This window comes from Somniosus microcephalus, unplaced genomic scaffold, assembly GCF_052327205.1.
Source record: "Somniosus microcephalus isolate GS21.2 unplaced genomic scaffold, FLI_Smic_1.0 unresolved_chr7, whole genome shotgun sequence".
NCBI lineage: Eukaryota > Metazoa > Chordata > Chondrichthyes > Squaliformes > Somniosidae > Somniosus > Somniosus microcephalus.
This window is the reverse complement of record NW_028225185.1, coordinates 5,718,290-5,738,904: the sequence shown is the minus strand read 5'-3', so window position 1 is coordinate 5,738,904 and position 20,615 is coordinate 5,718,290. Positions and strand designations below refer to the sequence as shown.

The 20,615-nt window shown below is 51.7% G+C and overlaps 1 protein-coding gene across 1 annotated transcript in view; it reads right to left on the bottom strand.

Annotated features, from left to right (window-relative positions):
* The window catches only part of LOC147086425 (small conductance calcium-activated potassium channel protein 3-like), a 154,452-nt gene that overhangs the window by 11,193 nt on the left and 122,644 nt on the right, over positions 1–20,615 (bottom strand). The window contains exons 5-7 of the mRNA XM_085978530.1: positions 17,150–17,260; positions 7,018–7,145; positions 3,073–3,142 (exon numbers count right to left, since the gene is read on the bottom strand). Of these exons, the coding sequence (XP_085834656.1) occupies positions 3,073–3,142; positions 7,018–7,145; positions 17,150–17,260 (309 nt within the window). The remainder of the gene's footprint in view (positions 1–3,072; positions 3,143–7,017; positions 7,146–17,149; positions 17,261–20,615) is intronic.

The following is a 20,615-nucleotide window of genomic DNA, read 5'->3' as shown; positions in this document are numbered from 1 at the left end:
CCATTCCCCCCTGTATATCTCACTCCCCCATTCCCCCCTGTATATCTCACTCCATTCCCCCCTGTATATCTCACTCCCCCATTCCCCCCTGTATATCTCACTCCCCCATTCCCCCCTGTATATCTCACTCCCCCATTCCCCCCTGTATATCTCACTCCCCCATTCCCCCCTGTATATCTCACTCCCCCATTCCCCCCTGTATATCTCACTCCCCCATTCCCCCCTGTATATCTCACTCCCCCATTCCCCCCTGTATATCTCACTCCCCCATTCCCCCCTGTATATCTCACTCCCCCATTCCCCCCTGTATATCTCACTCCCCCATTCCCCCCTGTATATCTCACTCCCCCATTCCCCCCTGTATATCTCACTCCCCCATTCCCCCCTGTATATCTCACTCCCCCATTCCCCCCTGTATATCTCACTCCCCCATTCCCCCCTGTATATCTCACTCCCCCATTCCCCCCTGTATATCTCACTCCCCCATTCCCCCCTGTATATCTCACTCCCCCATTCCCCCCTGTATATCTCACTCCCCCATTCCCCCCTGTATATCTCACTCCCCCATTCCCCCCTGTATATCTCACTCCCCCATTCCCCCCTGTATATCTCACTCCCCCATTCCCCCCTGTATATCTCACTCCCCCATTCCCCCCTGTATATCTCACACCCCCATTCCCCCCTGTATATCTCACTCCCCCATTCCCCCCTGTATATCTCACTCCCCCATTCCCCCCTGTATATCTCACTCCCCCATTCCCCCCTGTATATCTCACTCCCCCATTCCCCCCTGTATATCTCACTCCCCCATTCCCCCCTGTATATCTCACTCCCTCATTCCCCCCTGTATATCTCACTCCCCCATTCCCCCCTGTATATCTCACACCCCCATTCCCCCCTGTATATCTCACTCCCCCATTCCCCCCTGTATATCTCACTCCCCCATTCCCCCCTGTATATCTCACTCCCCCATTCCCCCCTGTATATCTCACTCCCCCATTCCCCCCTGTATATCTCACACACCCATTCCCCCCTGTATATCTCACTCCCCCATTCCCCCCTGTATATCTCATTCCCCGCTGTATATCTCCCCCATTCCCCCCTGTATATCTCACTCCCCCATTCCCCCCTGTATATCTCACCCCCCCATTCCCCCCTGTATATCTCACTCCCCCATTCCCCCCTGTATATCTCACTCCCCCATACCCCCCTGTATATCTCACTCCCCCATTCCCCCCTGTATATCTCACTCCCCCATTCCCCCCTGTATATCTCACTCCCCCATTTCCCCCTGTATATCTCACACCCCCATTCCCCCCTGTATATCTCACTCCCCCATTCCCCCCTGTATATCTCACTCCCCCATTCCCCCCTGTATATCTCACACCCCCATTCCCCCCTGTATATCTCACTCCCCCATACTCCCCTGTATATCTCACTCCCCCATTCCCCCCTGTATATCTCACTCCCCCATTCCCCCCTGTGTATCTTACTATATCCTCAGAACCTCCTTTTGTACTGTAGTCCATGTTGTAATTTATGCGCAGCAAGATCCCACAGCAATGTGATAATGACCAGATTATCACAATCTCTAGTGAAGTTGGTTGAGGGATAAATATTGGCCCAGGACACCAGGGAGCACCCCCCTGCTCTTCTTCGAAAATTGCCATGGGATCTTTTACGTTCACCTGAGAGAGCAGACAGGTCTTCAGTTTAACGTCTCATCCAAAAGACGGCACCTCCGACAGTGCGGCGCTCCCTCAGTACTGCCCCTCCGACAGTGCGGCGCTCCCTCAGTCCCGCCCCTCCAACAGTGCTGTGCTCCTTCAGTACTGCCCCTCCGACAGTGCGGCGCTCCCTCAGTACTGCCCCTCCGACAGTGCGGCGCTCCCTCAGTCCCGCCCCTCCAACAGTGCTGTGCTCCTTCAGTACTGCACTGGGAGTGTTGGCCTGGATTATGTACTGAAGTCTGTGGAGTGGGGCTGCGAACCAACAACCTTCTGACTCTGAGGCGAGAGAGTGCTGCCCACTGAGCCACGGTTGAAGATACAGCAGGGGTTACTTACAGAGTAAAGCTCCCTGTACTGCTCCTTATAGAAAGAACGAGAGAAAAAGTCACCAGCTCTACCCTGCTTGCACCTTGAAGTAAATCCTGAAAGGAAGATCAGATTTCCTGATGCCACTCGCTTTACTCATGCAATCATTTAAAATAAAATAATGCAGGATGCATTTTGGGTAGAGCTGTGCGTTTTGGTGACGTTCCCTGAGTTGGCCGTTCCCGGTGTTGAGGATTTCTAATTGAATTACATAAAGATCTGCAATTGGATTAAAAAGCTGCTTGTTACCATGGCCACAATCAGGGGGCAGAGGTGAACCGAAACGAGAGGCAGGAGAATGAAATGAGCTGGAACGGACGGTGGGATTAACCCGGCACAGGCCGAGAGGCTCCTGCCACACAGATATAATCCTGCAATCATTTAAAGCACGCTCATGCCCGTTTAATACCTGTGTGCGGCTTCAGAATAATCCCCCCGTTACGTCTGACTCTGACTGTTGTGACGCTGCTAAGCTGCTGCCGGTTCTTGTCCCAACCTTCGCTTATCCTCCCCCCCCGCCCCGCCAAAAGGTGTGGACCCTCACTGGTGGGGTACGCACCCCGGTACCGGCACCAAGCGCCCCTCCTTCGCCCGCGAGGCCAGACAGTCGTCGACCAAGGGGAGCATCAGTGCCGAGCCCGTCCTCAGCCCACGTTTAGTTGTGGGGCGGGGGGGGGTGGGGTTCAAAGGATAGTTATTTTGCCCCCCCTCCTGATCTCAGAAGCACTGAGGCCAACTGGACCACCTCCTGAGGTCAGCTGACCGGGGATGGAACCTGGGATCTTCCTGCTCTGTGTGCCTCAGTACCTTTACTGATTGAGGCATTGGGGGTGCAAGGCAAGATGGTGATTGGGTGGAATTGAAAGGGGCCTGAGGGACCGTGAGCTGTCCCAACCCCCTCACTCTGGCTCCCCCCCCCCCCCCACCACCATACCCCACCACCAAGAAGAATTTTGTTTCTTTCCATGAATATTACCTTTGAGAGATCGACCAGAGTGTTTGCCTGGTCGCTGAGCTTCCTCTGCTCCATCTTCACGTTGCGAAGTCTGCATGATAAACATAAAAATAGAGCTCGTCACAACAGCTGAATGCAACAAATGGGACCAGTCCCACTCCCCATCTCTCCCCACACCCACTCCCCCTCTCCCCACTCCCACTCCCCACTCCCTCTCCCCGCTCCCCACTCTCCACCTCTCCCCACACCCACTCCCCACCTCTCCCCACTCCCTCTCCCCGCTCCCCACTCTCACTCCCCACTCTCCCACCATGTGAACACTCTTGATATGAATCTTGCCATTCATGTAGAAATTACTTATGAAATATACTGGGCGGCCTGCTGTTGGCGCTGTCCAGGGAGAGTATAAATACTCGGGCACGGGCCCAGCTTGCTCAGGACATTTTGTAAACAGGAACTAGTGAAGGACAACTAGATTTCCATGTTGTGAAACAGTCGATTAAAGCCTTGTTTAATACTCTGACCAAGGGCCTAGTAGTTTTCTTACGTCAACTCTTATTCCCCCCTCTCCCCCCGTGTGAACACTCTCACTCCCCTCTCTCCGCTCCCCCCCCCCGTGTGAACACTCTCACTCCCCTCTCTCCGCTCCCCCCCCCCCCGTGTGAACACTCTCACTCCCCTCTCTCCGCTCCCCCCCCCCCCCCGTGTGAACACTCTCACTCCCCCCCGTGTGAACACTCTCACTCCCCACCTCTCCCTTCTTGTGGGTCTCCCAAACTATCCTCCCTGGACAGGATGGGATGGCCCGACCTATGGCTATCAGAGGTCATGAACAGTGTTAAAGTGGTCAACTACGAACAGGAGGTGACCATTCAGCCCATCGAGCCTGTACAGCCATTCAATCAGATCGTTGGTGATCTGCACCTTTACTCCGTTCTCCCTTAATCCCCTTACCGAGCAAACATCTATCAATCTCAGTCTTGAAAGCTCCAATTGACCCCAGCATCCACAGCCTTTTGTGGAGTGAGTTGCAGATTTCCACCACACTTTGTAATGAAGCTGTGCTTCCTGATTTCACTCCCGAAAGGCCTCGCTCTAATTTTAAGATTATGTTCCCTTGTTCTTGATATTCCCATCGGAGGAAATAGTTTCTCTCTATCAACCTCATCAAATCCTTTAATCATCTTAAACACTTCGATGAGATCACCCCTTAATCTTCTAAACTCAAGGGAATACAAGCCCAGTCTGTGCAGCCTGTCCTCGTAATTTAACTGTTTTAGCCCCCGTGTATCATCCTGGTGAATCTGCGCTGAACCCCCTCCAAGACCAATATATCCTTTCTGAGGTGCGGTGCCCAGAACTGAATGCAGTACTGCACAGGATTCATACGTCCCGTGGAGATCTGCCTGCCCACCACACAGCCCCTCCCATCCTGGCGGAGATAGGCAACTCGCTGGGTGTCAGTGTGTCGCCTACCACTCAATGGCACTGGGCGCCACCCTACTTTTCAGCCCGTCAGAACAAGCCTTTTATCCTGGTAGCTGAGCAGCGATACACTTTAACATTCCATGTAATTTTCTACACCCCCTCCCCCCTCCCCTCCGAAGTGCCAGGCTGAGCCAAGCCTGCTCCTGTCATCGCCCAACACATACACAGGCTTGCCAGCAATGGTCACTGGCTAGTGACCAGGAGCAGGAACTGTATCTCACTCCCGGGTATCTGTTATTCTATCTATAAACCCCCCCCTGAACCCCTCGATTAGATTCCAGCCTGTATCTCACTCCCGGGTATCTGTTATTCTATCTATAAACCCCCCCAAACCCCTCGATTAGATTCCAGCCTGTAACTCACTCACGGGTATCTGTTATTCTATCTATAAACCCCCCCAAACCCCTCGATTAGATTCCCGCCTGTAACTCACTCCCGGGTATCTGTTATTCTATATATAAACCCCCCCCTGAACCCCTCGATTAGATTCCAGCCTGTATCTCACTCCCGGGTATCTGTTATTCTATATATAAACCCCCCCCAAACCCCTCGATTAGATTCCAGCCTGTATCTCACTCCCGGGTATCTGTTATTCTATATATAAACCCCCCGAACCCCTCGATTAGATTCCAGCCTGTAACTCACTCCCGGGTATCTGTTATTCTATATATAAACCCCCCCTGAACTCCTCGATTAGATTCCAGCCTGTAACTCACTCCCGGGTATCTGTTATTCTATATATAAACCCCACCGAACCCCTCGATTAGATTCCCGCCTGTAACTCACTCCCGGGTATCTGTTATTCTATATATAAACCCCCCCCTGAACTCCTCGATTAGATTCCAGCCTGTATCTCACTCCCGGGTATCTGTTATTCTATCTATAAACCCCCCCTGAACCCCTCGATTAGATTCCAGCCTGTAACTCACTCCCGAGTATCTGTTATTCTATATATAAACCCCCCCTGAACCCCTCGATTAGATTCCAGCCTGTAACTCACTCCCGGGTATCTGTTATTCTATATATAAACCCCACCGAACCCCTCGATTAGATTCCCGCCTGTAACTCACTCCCGGGTATCTGTTATTCTATATATAAACACCTCTGAAGCGCTCGATTAGATTCCAGTCTGTAACTCACTCCCGGGTATCTGTTATTCTATATATAAACCCCCCCTGAACTCCTCGATTAGATTCCAGCCTGTAACTCATTCCCAGGTATCTGTTATTCTATATATAAACCCGCCCTGAACTCCTCGATTAGATTCCAGCCTGTAACTCACTCCCGGGTATCTGTTATTCTATATATAAACCCCCCCTGAACTCCTCGATTAGATTCCAGCCTGTATCTCACTCCCGGGTATCTGTTATTCTATCTATAAACCCCCCCTGAACCCCTCGATTAGATTCCAGCCTGTAACTCACTCCCGGGTATCTGTTATTCTATATATAAACCCCCCCTGAACTCCTCGATTAGATTCCAGCCTGTAATTCATTCCCGGGTATCTGTTATTCTATATATAAACCCCCCGAACCACTCGATTAGATTCCAGCCTGTAACTCACTCCCAAGTATCTGTTATTCTATATATAAACCCCCCAAACGCCTCGATTAGATTCCAGCCTGTAACTCACTCCCGGGTATCTGTTATTCTATATATAAACCCCCCCGAACCCCTCGATTAGATTCCAGCCTGTAACTCGCTCCCGGGTATCTGTTATTCTATATATAAACCCCCCGAACCCCTCGATTAGATTCCAGCCTGTAACTCACTCGCGGGTATCTGTTATTCTATATATAAACTCCCTCGAACTCCTCGATTAGATTCCAGCCTGTAACTAACTCCCGGGTATCCGTTATTCTATATATAAACCCCCTGAACCCCTCGATTAGATTCCAGCCTGTAACTCACTCCCGGGTATCTGTTATTCTATATATATATAAACCACACGAACTCCTCGATTAGATTCCAGCCTGTAACTCACTCCCGGGTATCTGTTACTCTATATATAAACCCCCTGAACCCCCCGATTAGATTCCAGCCTGTAACTCACTCCCGGGTATCTGTTATTCTATATATAAACCCCCCTGAACCCCTCGATCAGATTCCAGCCTGTAACTCACTCCCAGGTATCCGTTATTCTATATATAAACCCCCCGAACCCCTCGATCAGATTCCAGCCTGTAACTCACTCCCAGGTATCTGTTATTCTATATATAAACCCCCCGAACCCCTCGATCAGATTCCAGCCTGTAACTCACTCCTGGGTATCTGTTATTCTATATATAAACCCCCCGAACCCCTCGATTAGATTCCAGCCTGTAACTCACTCCCGGGTATCTGTTATTCTATATATAAGCCCCCCGAACCCCCCGATTAGATTCCAGCCTGTAACTCACTCCCGGGTATTGCCTATGCTCCTGTATACTGGTCCCCTGAGTGCAGGGTCCGTGTGACTGCTCCTTCCGCTGAACTCACTGGTGAATGGCCTGCAGGAATTTCCTCTGGTGCTTCCTCACTTTGGCGTGGTCGATCTTCTTCAGCAGCTTCATGTGTTTGTAGATCAGCCAGGTCTCCCGCAAAACATTGGCCGCTGCATTTTTTATCTGGTCGGGGGAGAGGGGGGAAACAACAGATTAGGGAAGAGCGGGATTGGGAATAATAGAGGAAACAACTCAGACAGAGTCTTACCATCGGGGCCCTTTCAAATAATAAATCTTACCATCGGGGCCTCTTTATCAGAGGGAGTCTCACCATCGAGACCTCTTTATCAGAGGGAGTCTCACCATCGAGACCTCTTTATCAGAGGGAGTCTCACCATCGAGACCTCTTTATCAGAGGGAGTCTCACCATTGGGACCTCTTTATCAGAGGGAGTCTCACCATCGGGACCTCTTTATCAGAGGGAGTCTCACCATCGAGACCTCTTTATCAGAGGGAGTCTCACCATCGAGACCTCTTTATCAGAGGGAGTCTCACCATTGGGACCTCTTTATCAGAGGGAGTCTCACCATCGGGACCTCTTTATCAGAGGGAGTCTCACCATCGGGACCTCTTTATCAGAGGGAGTCTCACCATCGAGACCTCTGTATCAGAGGGAGTCTCACCATCGAGACCTCTTTATCAGAGGGAGTCTCACCATCGGGACCTCTTTATCAGAGGGAGTCTCACCATCGAGACCCCTTTATCAGAGGGAGTCTCACCATCGAGACCTCTTTATCAGAGGGAGTCTGACCATCGAGACCTCTTTATCAGAGGGAATCTCACCATCGAGACCCCTTTATCAGAGGGAGTCTCACCATCGAGACCCCTTTATCAGAGGGAGTCTCACCATCGAGACCTCTTTATCAGAGGGAGTCTCACCATCGAGACCTCTTTATCAGAGGGAATCTCACCATCGAGACCCCTTTATCAGAGGGAGTCTCACCATCGAGACCCCTTTATCAGAGGGAGTCTCACCATCGAGACCTCTTTATCAGAGGGAGCCTCACCATCGGGACCTCTTTATCAGAGGGAGTCTCACCATCGGGACCTCTTTATCAGAGGGAGTCTGACCATCGAGACCCCTTTATCAGAGGGAGTCTCACCATCGAGACCCCTTTATCAGAGGGAGTCTCACCATCGAGACCTCTTTATCAGAGGGAGTCTCACCATCGAGACCCCTTTATCAGAGGGAGTCTCACCATCGAGACCTCTTTATCAGAGGGAGTCTCACCATCGAGACCCCTTTATCAGAGGGAGTCTCACCATTGGCACCTCTTTATCAGAGGGAGTCTCACCATCGAGACCTCTTTATTAGAGGGAGTCTCACCATCGGGACCCCTTTATCAGAGGGAGTCTCACCATCGAGACCCCTTTATCAGAGGGAGTCTGACCATCGAGACCCCTTTATCAGAGGGAGTCTGACCATCGAGACCCCTTTATCAGAAAGAAAGAAAGATTTGCATTTCTACAGCACGGTGGCATAGTGGTTAGCACTGTTGCCTCACAGCGCCAGGGACCCGGGTTCAAATCCGGCCTCGGGTGACTGTCTGTGTGGAGTTTGCACATTCTCCCCGTGTTTGCGTGGGTTTCCTCCGGGTGCTCCGGTTTCCTCCCACAGTCCAAAGATGTGCGGGTTAGGTTGATTGGCTATGATAAATTGACCCTTAGTGTTAGGGGGATTAAATACGTGGGGTTACGGGGATAGGGTGGGATATGTGTCGGTGCAGGCTCGATGGGCCGAAATGGCCTCTATCTGCACTGTGGGGTTTCTGTGTTCTGTGTATAGCGCCTTTCACCACCTCAGAACATCCCAAAGCGCTTTACAGCCAATGAAGTACTTTTTGAAGTGTGGTCACTGTTGTAATGTGGGAAACGCAGCAGCCAATTTGCGCACAGCAAGCTCCCACAAACAGCAATGTGATAATGACCGGATCATCTGTTTTAGTGATGTTGGGGAGAACTCCCCCCTGCTCTTCTTCCAATAGTGGCCGCGGGATCCTTTACATCCACCTGAGAGAGCAGACGGGGCCTCGGTTTAACATCTCATCCGAAAGATGGCACCTCCGACAGTGCGGCGCTCCCTCAGTACTGCCCCTCTGACAGTGCGGCGCTCCCTCAGTACCGCCCCTCCGACAGTGCAGCGCTCCCTCAGCACTGCCCCTCCGACAGTGCGGCGCTCCCTCAGTACTGCCCCTCCGACAGTGCAGCGCTCCCTCACTATTGCCCCTCCGACAGTGCGGCGCTCCCTCACTATTGCCCCTCCGACAGTGCAGCGCTCCCTCACTATTGCCCCTCCGACAGTGCGGCGCTCCCTCAGTACTGCACTGGAGTGTTAGCCTAGCTTTTTTATGTGCTCAAGTCCCTACTTGAACCCACAACCTTCTGACTCAGAAGCGAGTGTTCTGCCAACTGAGCCACAGCTGACACAGAGGGAGTCTCATCATCGGGACCTCTTTATCAGAGGGAGTCTCACCATCGAGACCCCTTTATCAGAGGGAGTCTCACCATCGGGACCTCTTTATCAGAGGGAGTCTGACCATCGAGACCTCTTTATCAGAGGGAGTCTCATCATCGGGACCTCTTTATCAGAGGGAGTCTGTCCATCGAGACCTCTTTATCAGAGGGAGTCTGACCATCGAGACCCCTTTATCAGAGGGAGTCTCACCATCGAGACCTCTGTATCAGAGGGAGTCTCACCATCGAGACCTCTTTATCAGAGGGAGTCTCACCATCGGGACCTCTTTATCAGAGGGAGTCTGACCATCGAGACCCCTTTATCAGAGGGAGTCTCACCATCGAGACCCCTTTATCAGAGGGAGTCTCACCATCGAGACCCCTTTATCAGAGGGAGTCTCACCGTTGGGACCTCTTTATCAGGGGGTGTCTCACCATCGAGACCTCTTTATCAGAGGGAGTCTGTCCATCGAGACCTCTTTATCAGAGGGAGTCTCACCATCGAGACCTCTTTATCAGAGGGAGTCTCACCATCGGGACCCCTTTATCAGAGGGAGTCTCACCATCGAGACCCCTTTATCAGAGGGAGTCTCACCGTTGGGACCTCTTTATCAGGGGGTGTCTCACCATCGAGACCTCTTATCAGAGGGAGTCTGTCCATCGAGACCTCTTTATCAGAGGGACTCTGTCCATCGAGACCTCTTTATCAGAGGGAGTCTCACCATCGAGACCTCTTTATCAGAGGGAGTCTCACCATCGGGACCTCTGTATCAGAGGGAGTCTCACCATCGGGACCTCTTTATCAGAGGGAGTCTCACCATCGAGACCCCTTTATCAGAGGGAGTCTCACCATCGGGACCTCTTTATCAGAGGGAGTCTGACCATCGGGACCTCTTTATCAGAGGGAGTCTCACCATCGAGACCTCTGTATCAGAGGGAGTCTCACCATCGAGACCTCTGTATCAGAGGGAGTCTGTCCATCGAGACCTCTTTATCAGAGGGAGTCTGACCATCGGGACCTCTTTATCAGAGGGAGTCTCACCATCGAGACCCCTTTATCAGAGGGAGTCTCACCATCGAGACCTCTGTATCAGAGGGAGTCTCACCATCGAGACCTCTGTATCAGAGGGAGTCTGTCCATCGAGACCTCTTTATCAGAGGGAGTCTGACCATCGAGACCTCTGTATCAGAGGGAGTCTCACCATCGAGACCCCTTTATCAGAGGGAGTCTGACCATCGAGACCCCTTTATCAGAGGGAGTCTGACCATCGAGACCTCTTTATCAGAGGGAGTCTCACCATCGGGATCTCTTTATCAGAGGGAGTCTCACCATCGAGACCTCTTTATCAGAGGGAGTCTGACCATCGAGACCTCTTTATCAGAGGGAGTCTGACCATCGAGACCCCTTTATCAGAGGTAGTCTGACCATCGAGACCCCTTTATCAGAGGGAGTCTCACCATTGGCACCTCTTTATCAGAGGGAGTCTCACCATCGGGACCTCTTTATCAGAGGGAGTCTGACCATCGAGACCCCTTTATCAGAGGGAGTCTCACCATCGAGACCTCTTTATCAGAGGGAGTCTGACCATCGAGACCCCTTTATCAGAGGGAGTCTGACCATCGAGACCTCTTTATCAGAGGGAGTCTGACCATCGAGACCCCTTTATCAGAGGGAGTCTCACCATCGAGACCTCTTTATCAGAGGGAGTCTCACCATTGGGACCTCTTTGTCAGAGGGAGTCTCACCATCGAGACCCCTTTATCAGAGGGAGTCTCACCATCGAGACCACTTTATCAGAGGTAGTCTGACCATCGAGACCCCTTTATCAGAGGGAGTCTGACCATCGAGACCCCTTTATCAGAGGGAGTCTGACCATCGAGACCCCTTTATCAGAGGGAGTCTGACCATCGAGACCCCTTTATCAGAGGGAGTCTCACCATTGGGACCTCTTTATCAGAGGGAGTCTCACCATCGAGACCTCTTTATCAGAGGGAGTCTCACCATCGGGACCCCTTTATCAGAGGGAGTCTCACCATCGGGACCCCTTTATCAGAGGGAGTCTGACCATCGGGACCCCTTTATCAGAGGGAGTCTCACCATCGAGACCTCTTTATCAGAGGGAGTCTCACCATCGGGACCTCTTTATCAGAGGGAGTTTCACCATCGAGACCTCTTTATCAGAGGGAGTCTCACCATCGAGACCCCTTTATCAGAGGGAGTCTCACCATTGAGACCTCTTTATCAGAGGGAGTCTGACCATCGAGACCTCTTTATCAGAGGGAGTCTGACCATCGAGACCTCTTTATCAGAGGGAGTCTCACCATCGAGACCTCTGTATCAGAGGGAGTCTCACCATCGAGACCCCTTTATCAGAGGGAGTCTCACCATCGAGACCTCTTTATCAGAGGGAGTCTCACCATCGGGACCCCTTTATCAGAGTGAGTCGCACCATCGGGACCCCTTTATCAGAGGGAGTCTCACCATCGGGACCCCTTTATCAGAGGGAGTCTCACCATCGGGACCCCTTTATCAGAGTGAGTCGCACCATCGGGACCCCTTTATCAGAGGGAGTCTCACCATCAGGACCCCTTTATCAGAGGGAGTCTGACCATCGGGACCCCTTTATCAGAGGGAGTCTCACCATCGAGACCTCTTTATCAGAGGGAGTCTCACCATCGGGACCTCTTTATCAGAGGGAGTTTCACCATCGAGACCCCTTTATCAGAGGGAGTCTCACCATCGAGACCCCTTTATCAGAGGGAGTCTCACCATCGAGACCTCTTTATCAGAGGGAGTCTGACCATCGAGACCTCTTTATCAGAGGTAGTCTGACCATCGGGACCCCTTTATCAGAGGGAGTCTCACCATCGGGACCCCTTTATCAGAGGGAGTCTCACCATCGGGACCCCTTTATCAGAGTGAGTCGCACCATCGGGACCCCTTTATCAGAGGGAGTCTCACCATCGGGACCTCTTTATCAGAGGGAGTCTCACCATCGAGACCCCTTTATCAGAGGGAGTCTCACCATCGGGACCTCTTTATCAGAGTGAGTCGCACCATCGGGACCTCTTTATCAGAGGGAGTCTCACCATCGAGACCCTTTTATCAGAGGGAGTCTCACCATCGGGACCTCTTTATCAGAGGGAGTCTCACCATCGGGACCTCTTTATCAGAGGGAGTCTCACCATCGAGACCTCTTTATCAGAGGGAGTCTCACCGTTGGGACCTCTTTATCAGAGGGAGTCTCACCATCGAGACCCCTTTATCAGAGGGAGTCTGACCATCGAGACCTCTTTATCAGAGGGAGTCTCACCATCGAGACCTCTTTATCAGAGGGAGTCTCACCATCGGGACCTCTTTATCAGAGGGAGTCTCACCATCGAGACCTCTTTATCAGAGGGAGTCTCACCGTTGGGACCTCTTTATCAGAGGGAGTCTCACCATCGAGACCTCTTTATCAGAGGGAGTCTCACCATCAGGACCTCTTTATCAGAGGGAGTCTCACCATCGAGACCCCTTTATCAGAGGGAGTCTCACCATCGAGACCTCTTTAGCAGAGGGAGTCTGACCATCGAGACCTCTTTATCAGAGGGAGTCTCACCATCGAGACCCCTTTATCAGAGGGAGTCTGACCATCGAGACCCCTTTATCAGAGGGAGTCTCACCATCAGGACCTCTTTATCAGAGGGAGTCTCACCATCGAGACCCCTTTATCAGAGGGAGTCTCACCATCAGGACCTCTTTATCAGAGGGAGTCTCACCATCGAGACCTCTTTATCAGAGGGAGTCTCTCCATCAGGACCTCTTTATCAGAGGGAGTCTCACCATCGAGACCCCTTTATCAGAGGGAGTCTCACCATCGAGACCTCTTTATCAGAGGGAGTCTGACCATCGAGACCCCTTTATCAGAGGGAGTCTGACCATCGGGACCCCTTTATCAGAGGGAGTCTCACCATCGAGACTCCTTTATCAGAGGGAGTCTCACCATCAGGACCTCTTTATCAGAGGGAGTCTCACCATCGAGACCTCTTTATCAGAGGGAGTCTCACCATCGAGACCCCTTTATCAGAGGGAGTCTGACCATCGAGACCCCTTTATCAGAGGGAGTCTGACCATCGAGACCTCTTTATCAGAGGGAGTCTGACCATCGAGACCCCTTTATCAGAGGGAGTCTGACCATCGAGACCCCTTTATCAGAGGGAGTCTCTCCATCAGGACCTCTTTATCAGAGGGAGTCTGACCATCGAGACCTCTTTATCAGAGGGAGTCTCACCATCGAGACCCCTTTATCAGAGGGAGTCTGACCATCGGGACCCCTTTATCAGAGGGAGTCTCACCATCGAGACCTCTTTATCAGAGGGAGTCTGACCATCGAGACCCCTTTATCAGGGGGAGTCTCACCATCGAGACCCCTTTATCAGAGGGAGTCTCACCATCGGGGCCTCTTTATCAGAGGGAGTCTCACCATCGAGACCCCTTTATCAGAGGGAGTCTGACCATCGAGACCCCTTTATCAGAGGGAGTCTCACAATCGAGACCCCTTTATCAGAGGGAGTCTGTCCATCGAGACCTCTTTATCAGAGGGAGTCTCACCATCGAGACCTCTTTATCAGAGGGAGTCTGACCATCGAGACCCCTTTATCAGAGGGAGTCTCACCATCGGGACCTCTTTATCAGAGGGAGTCTGACCATCGAGACCCCTTTATCAGAGGGAGTCTCACCATCGAGACCTCTATCAGAGGGAGTCTCACCATCGGGACCTCTTTATCAGAGGGAGTCTCACCATCGAGACCTCTTTATCAGAGGGAGTCTCACCATCGAGACCCCTTTATCAGAGGGAGTCTCACCATCGGGACCTCTTTATCAGAGGGAGTCTGACCATCGAGACCTCTTTATCAGAGGGAGTCTCACCATCGAGACCCCTTTATCAGAGGGAGTCTCACCATCGAGACCTCTTTATCAGAGGGAGTCTCACCATCGGGACCTCTTTATCAGAGGGAGTCTCACCATCGAGACCTCTTTATCAGAGGGAGTCTCACCATCGAGACCCCTTTATCAGAGGGAGTCTCACCATCGAGACCCCTTTATCAGAGGGAGTCTCACCATCGAGACCCCTTTATCAGAGGGAGTCTCACCATCGGGACCTCTTTATCAGAGGGAGTCTGACCATCGAGACCTCTTTATCAGAGGGAGTCTCACCATCGAGACCTCTTTATCAGAGGGAGTCTCACCATCGAGACCCCTTTATCAGAGGGAGTCTGTCCATCGAGACCTCTTTATCAGAGGGAGTCTCACCATCGAGACCCCTTTATCAGAGGGAGTCTGTCCATCGAGACCTCTTTATCAGAGGGAGTCTGACCATCGAGACCTCTTTATCAGAGGGAGTCTGACCATCGAGACCTCTTTATCAGAGGGAGTCTAACCATCGAGACCTCTTTATCAGAGGGAGTCTGACCATCGAGACCCCTTTATCAGAGGGAGTCTCACCATCGAGACCTCTTTATCAGAGGGGGTCTCACCATCGAGACCTCTTTATCAGGGGAGATGTTAAACCGAGACCCCGTCTGCTCTCTCAGGTGGACGTAAAAGATCCCACGGAACTAATTCGAAGAAGAGCAGGGGGAGTTCTTCCCGGTGTCCTGGTAAATATCTATCCAACATCAGTAAAACAGATTATCTGGTCATTATCGCATTGCTGTTTGTGGGAGCTTGCTGTGCGCAAATCCTGTGTCTCCTACATTACGACAGTGACGACACTTCAAAGGTACTTCATTGGCTGGGTAGCGCTTTGGGATGTCGCGAGGTGGTGTAAGGCGCCAGAGAAATGCGAGATCTTTCTTTCTTTCCTCTGCCTGTCTTGGGCAGGCAGGTTGAAAGCAGAGGCCTAGATCGGAGGCCTGGGGCCGCGTGTCTCAGCCAATGAATAATGTGCGTCTCACGAGAGGACTTGAGGTCACTGCGGCCGCCTGCCCGGGAATCCCCAGGACCCGCTGAATGGCACTAGGAGGTTCTGCCCTCCTGTGATGACGAGCAGTAGATTTAGACAGGTATGGAAACTCCAGACTGCTGCGAGCGTGTCTGCAGGACCTTGTCAGACGCCCCCACACTCTGGCAGATATCCTGTTTTGACAGCACTCTGGCAGGTCCAAGGACGGGAGAAGGATTCCTCTCCCTGGCCCAGCCGATAATTGGCCAAGATTCCCAGGTGTTTCCCGTCTCCCAGGCAGGATAAGGACCATCACCCAGTTACGCATCTGCTGAGGCCCATCCGGCAGGGGGCGGGGGGGGGGGGATATAGACACCTCGATGTTACTGGGCTAGGCGGGGTCGCTGCTCCTGATTGCTGTCCCGTGACCCCTGCTGCGGGAAGTGCGCCGGCATCGGGCGAAGGCAAGATGGGGCTTGGCTGCGAAGCCCCCTGCGGTCGATCAGCCTGCCGACGCTCCCTGTCCGGACTCGCGCTGGAAGAACAGTCACTTGGGGTGAAGTCCCAGAGGGCAGTCGGACCAGCACGGGTGGGCAAATACTGAACTCAATACACATTTTATTAAATATACAAAAGGTAGGTCCTTAAAACATAAAGGGGGAAAGATTTGATTGATTTGCGCTTCCCTATAGCGCCCTAAGAGGAGGCAACTAGCGCCCGGGCATGGCGCTGCTAACGCCTCCCGCGAAATTCAGCGGGAGGTTAGCGGTGGCGGTAACCGTTAGCGCCCCGCGGCGCTGCGTCTCCGGCAATGACGTCATCGCCATGCACTGTGCCCCGCTCGCGATCTTCGGTAGCGCCCCCTGACTTACCGCCGGACGCGATGTACGACGGGGTCGGGGTGGGAGCCTACCTGCGGCCGGGGTGGCGCAATTTAAAGGGGAGGTGCCGGGCGGCCATTTTTGTTGCTGGCTGCCTGCCAGCACTTGCCCCCGGCCTCCTGTGCAGCCCCCCACGCGGCGTGCCGGCTGTGCTCCGTGAGTGCCGGGCTCTTTTGCCAGCACTCCGATCCCTGGTGGCCCAGCTGGGCCCCGGGTCATGCTGCGCTAGGCCACTTCCCCTTTAGATATTCACTGGCAGCGCCCCAAGAGGAAGGCGGGACACTTCCAGTAGCACCCCGCCTCCCTCTTGGGGCGCTACCAGTGAATTTCGGGCGCGGGGGCGCGAACTTTTTCAGAGCGCGACCCAATTTTGCCCCCAAAGAATAGCAACAGGGAGACGCTGGGGATCATTCTGTCCAGGCTTTGTGATGCAGGGAATAGCGGGAGGAATAGCGCCCATTCTAAATCTCATCATCATAAAGAAACTACTCTTGAAATAACACTGGACAGCCAGCTGATGGCGCCGTCCAAGGAGTATAAATACTCGGGCGTGGGCCCAGCTTGCACAGGGACATTTTGTAAGACAGGAACTAGTGAAGTACAATTAGACCTCCGTGTTCTGAAACAAGTTGATTAAAGCCTTGCTTTATACTCGAACCAAGTGCGTAGTGAGTTTTATTACGTCAGCGCCCGTCACGCCGACATCACTCGCTGACGATGCTTGTCCACTCCTGTCAACTCACTCGCTCGCTGGCTCCAGTCCACGGATGTGATAGCCACAGATTGACCGGCTCAGCGCAGTACCGCTGTATGTGCTGACATGTGACTTACGCTGACAGAGGTTACTGGAGCTTGGTCTCCTTACCCGCTTGGTGAGCTGTGTATCCATCATGAAGTTATGGACATGTTTCTCGGCTTTGGTTAGTTCTAGTTTCCTAGCAACGACAGCTACCACCAGAGCTGTACATCCTGCACCCTTGGGGAGGGGGGAAGGGATGGGAGAGAGAGCGAGAGAATGAGACGCACACAAACAGAAAGAGAAGGAGAGGGAGGGAAAGAGAAATATGTGCACACACAGACACACACACACAAAGGCAGAGAGGGCAACACATTAACGAGAGAGAGAGTGACAAATGGATAGAGAGAGACAGAAAGAGAGAGACACACAGAGAGAGATGGAGAAATAGAGAACCATATACACAAACAGATAGATAAAGGGAGACACAGGCAGAGAGGGTGTCCAATGGATAGAGAGCGAGAAAGAGAGAGAGCGACAGATCGAAAGAAAGAGAGAAGGAGAAAGAGACATGTAAACAGGGAGACACAAAGGCAAAGAGGGCAACGTATAAACAGAGAGAGAATGTGACAAATGAACAGAGAGAGAAAAACAAAGACAGACAGGAACAGAGCAAGAGGCACACATGCACACAAACAAGGAAAGAGAGGGGAAGACCCAGAAAGGGAAGGGGGGAAAAAAAGCAAAGGGGAGATTAATTATTTTTGAACAAGCTGCTTATTCTTGAAAGTAAACCAAACTCTTGTCCTGGAGAGTAAACACTAGAAAACAGGAGACGCACCAGAGATAAGTCAAGGGGAGAGAAATTCGGTCTCGCCCCATTTGGGGCGCAATTATCGGCCGGGCGCAAAGATTAGCGCCTGGCGCTAATTATCGCCTCCGACTGCAAACTTGGCTTCTATCGCCCCTGGAGGCGATTGGAGCGCTAAATCAGGCGCTACACACCTGTCTTAAGGCGCTAACGCCGAGGAGCGAGGCGCAACCTCAGAGCGCTGGCGAAGCTCATGTGATGTCAGTCAGCGATGGAACACAGACACACTGGTGCCGGCCAGTTCTTAAAGGGGAGGGTCGATCTTGCTCTCCATCCACACCCTGCTCATTGCAGCCTTGAATCTTGGCCTGGAGAGACCTGTACATCAAATCTGCTGTAAAGAACAATGGAGAGGCCCAGGGAAAGAGCCCAGAGTGCAGCCCCCACAGTCTCTTCTAAATCGATACAAGGAAGGGTAAATCAAAATGAACCTGCAAAGTGCTGCTCAGTCCCCAAAACTCCTTCACACAGCGTTGAATCTCTCCAGAAGTCTCTCTCTCTCTCTCTCTCTCTCTCTCTCTCTCTCTCTCTCTCTCTCTCTCTCTCTCTCTCAGAATGCGTGGAGCAAAAATGCCACCGACAAAAAAAGGCAGGAAGTGGTCGCCTTTAAATAGCGCTCCCCTAGTCCCTTCCCGACTGCAAAACATAGAAACATAGAAACATAGAGATAGGAACAGGAGTAGGCCATTCGGCCCTTCGAGCCTGCTCCGCCATTCAATGAGATCATGGCTGATCTTCGTCTGAGATCATAGCTGATCTTACCAGTTCAGTACCCCGTCCCCGCCTTTTCTCCGTAACCCTTAATCCCCTTAGCCTTCAGAAATATATCCAATTCTCTCTTGAAAATATTTATTGAATTAGCCTTCACAGCCCTCTGTGGCAGGGAATTCCACAGGCTCACCACTCTTTGAGTGAAGAAATTCTTCCTCATCTCTGTTTTAAATGATTTGCCCGCTATTTTTAGACTGTGGCCCCTGGTTCTGTGCTCCCCTGCCATTGGAAACATTCTCTCTGAATTCAGCCTGTCCAGGCCTGCCATAATTTTATATGTTTCGATGAGATCCCCTCTCAATCTTCTAAACTCCAGTGAGTACAAGCCCAAACTATTTAATCTCTCTTCGTAGGTCATTCCCGCCATTCCAGGTATCAGCCTGGTGAATCGCCGTTGCACTCTTTCCATGGCAAGAACATCCTTCCGCAGATGGGGCGACCAAAACTGTACACAATACTCCAGATGCGGTCTCACCAGCACCTTGTACAGCTGTAGTAAGGTATCCCTATTCCTATACTCGAACCCCCTTGATATGAAGGCCAACATACCATTTGCCCTCTTAATCGCCTGTTGCACCTGCATGCTCTCCTTCAGTGACTGGTGCACAAGAACACCCAGGTCCCTCTGCACTTCCCCATCTCCCAATCTATTGCCATTTAGATAATAATCTACCCTCCTGTTTTTACCCCCAAAGTGGATAACCTCGCATTTATCCACATTATAGTGCATCTGCCACGTATCCGCCCATTCCCCCAACCTGTCCAAATCGCACTGTAGCCTCCTGACATCCTCATCAGAGCCCACCCCTCCTCCTAGTTTAGTGTCGTCAGCGAATTTGGAAATATTGCATCCAATTCCCTGATCCAGATCATTTATATATATTGTGAACAGCTGGGGTCCCAGGACAGATCCTTGCGGCACCCCGCTGGTCACTGCCTGCCACTCCGAAAACGAGCCGTTTATTCCAACTCTCTGTTTTCTATCCGCCAGCCAGTTCTCTATCCACGTTAATACTTTGCCCCCAATTCCATGAGCCTTAATTTTGCATGATAATCTTTTGTGTGGAACCTTATCGAAGGCTTTCTGGAAGTCAAGGTACACCACATCCACTGGCTCTCCCCCATCTATTTTACCAGTTACTTCCTCAAAAAATTCCAGCAGATTAGTCAAACACGATTTACCCTTTGTAAATCCATGTTGACTCTGTCCGATCCTTTCCCCATTTGTCAAGTGCTCCGCTATTTTATCCTTAATAATGGACTCTAGCATTTTGCCCACAACCGATGTAAGGCTTACTGGTCTATAATTCCCTGCTTTCTCTCTACCCCCCTTTTTAAATATTGGGGTAACATTAGCTACCCTCCAATCCACGGGTACTGTTCCCGAGTCAATGGAGTTCCGGAAGATGATCCTTAGAGCATCTGCTATCTCCAGGGCCACCTCCTTAAGTACCCTAGGATGTAGTTTATCAGGCCCCGGGGATTTGTCGGCCTTCAGTCCCCTCAACTTACCCAACACCATATCCCTAGAGATACTAATTTCTGTCAGCTCCTCCCTCTCATTAGTCCCTATGTTTGCCGATATTCCTGGGAGGTTATTTGTGTCCTCCTTTGTGAATACAGAACCAAAGTATGAGTTTAATTGGTCTGCCATTTCCTTATTCTCCATTATATATTCTCCCGAATCGGACTGCAAGGGACCGACTTGGGATTTTACCAGTCTTTTCCTCCTGATATACCGATAAAAGCTTTTGCAGTCTGTCTTTATGTTTGCTGCAAGTTTACTTTCGTATTCTATTTTCCCCTTCCTGATTAATCCCTTTGTCCTCTTTTGCTGTATCCTGTACTGCCCCCAATCTTCCGGTCTGGTGCTTTTTTTTGCCAGTTGATATGCCCTTTTTTTTGATTTTATGCTGTCCCTAATTTCCCTCGTTATCCACGGTTGAGTCACCT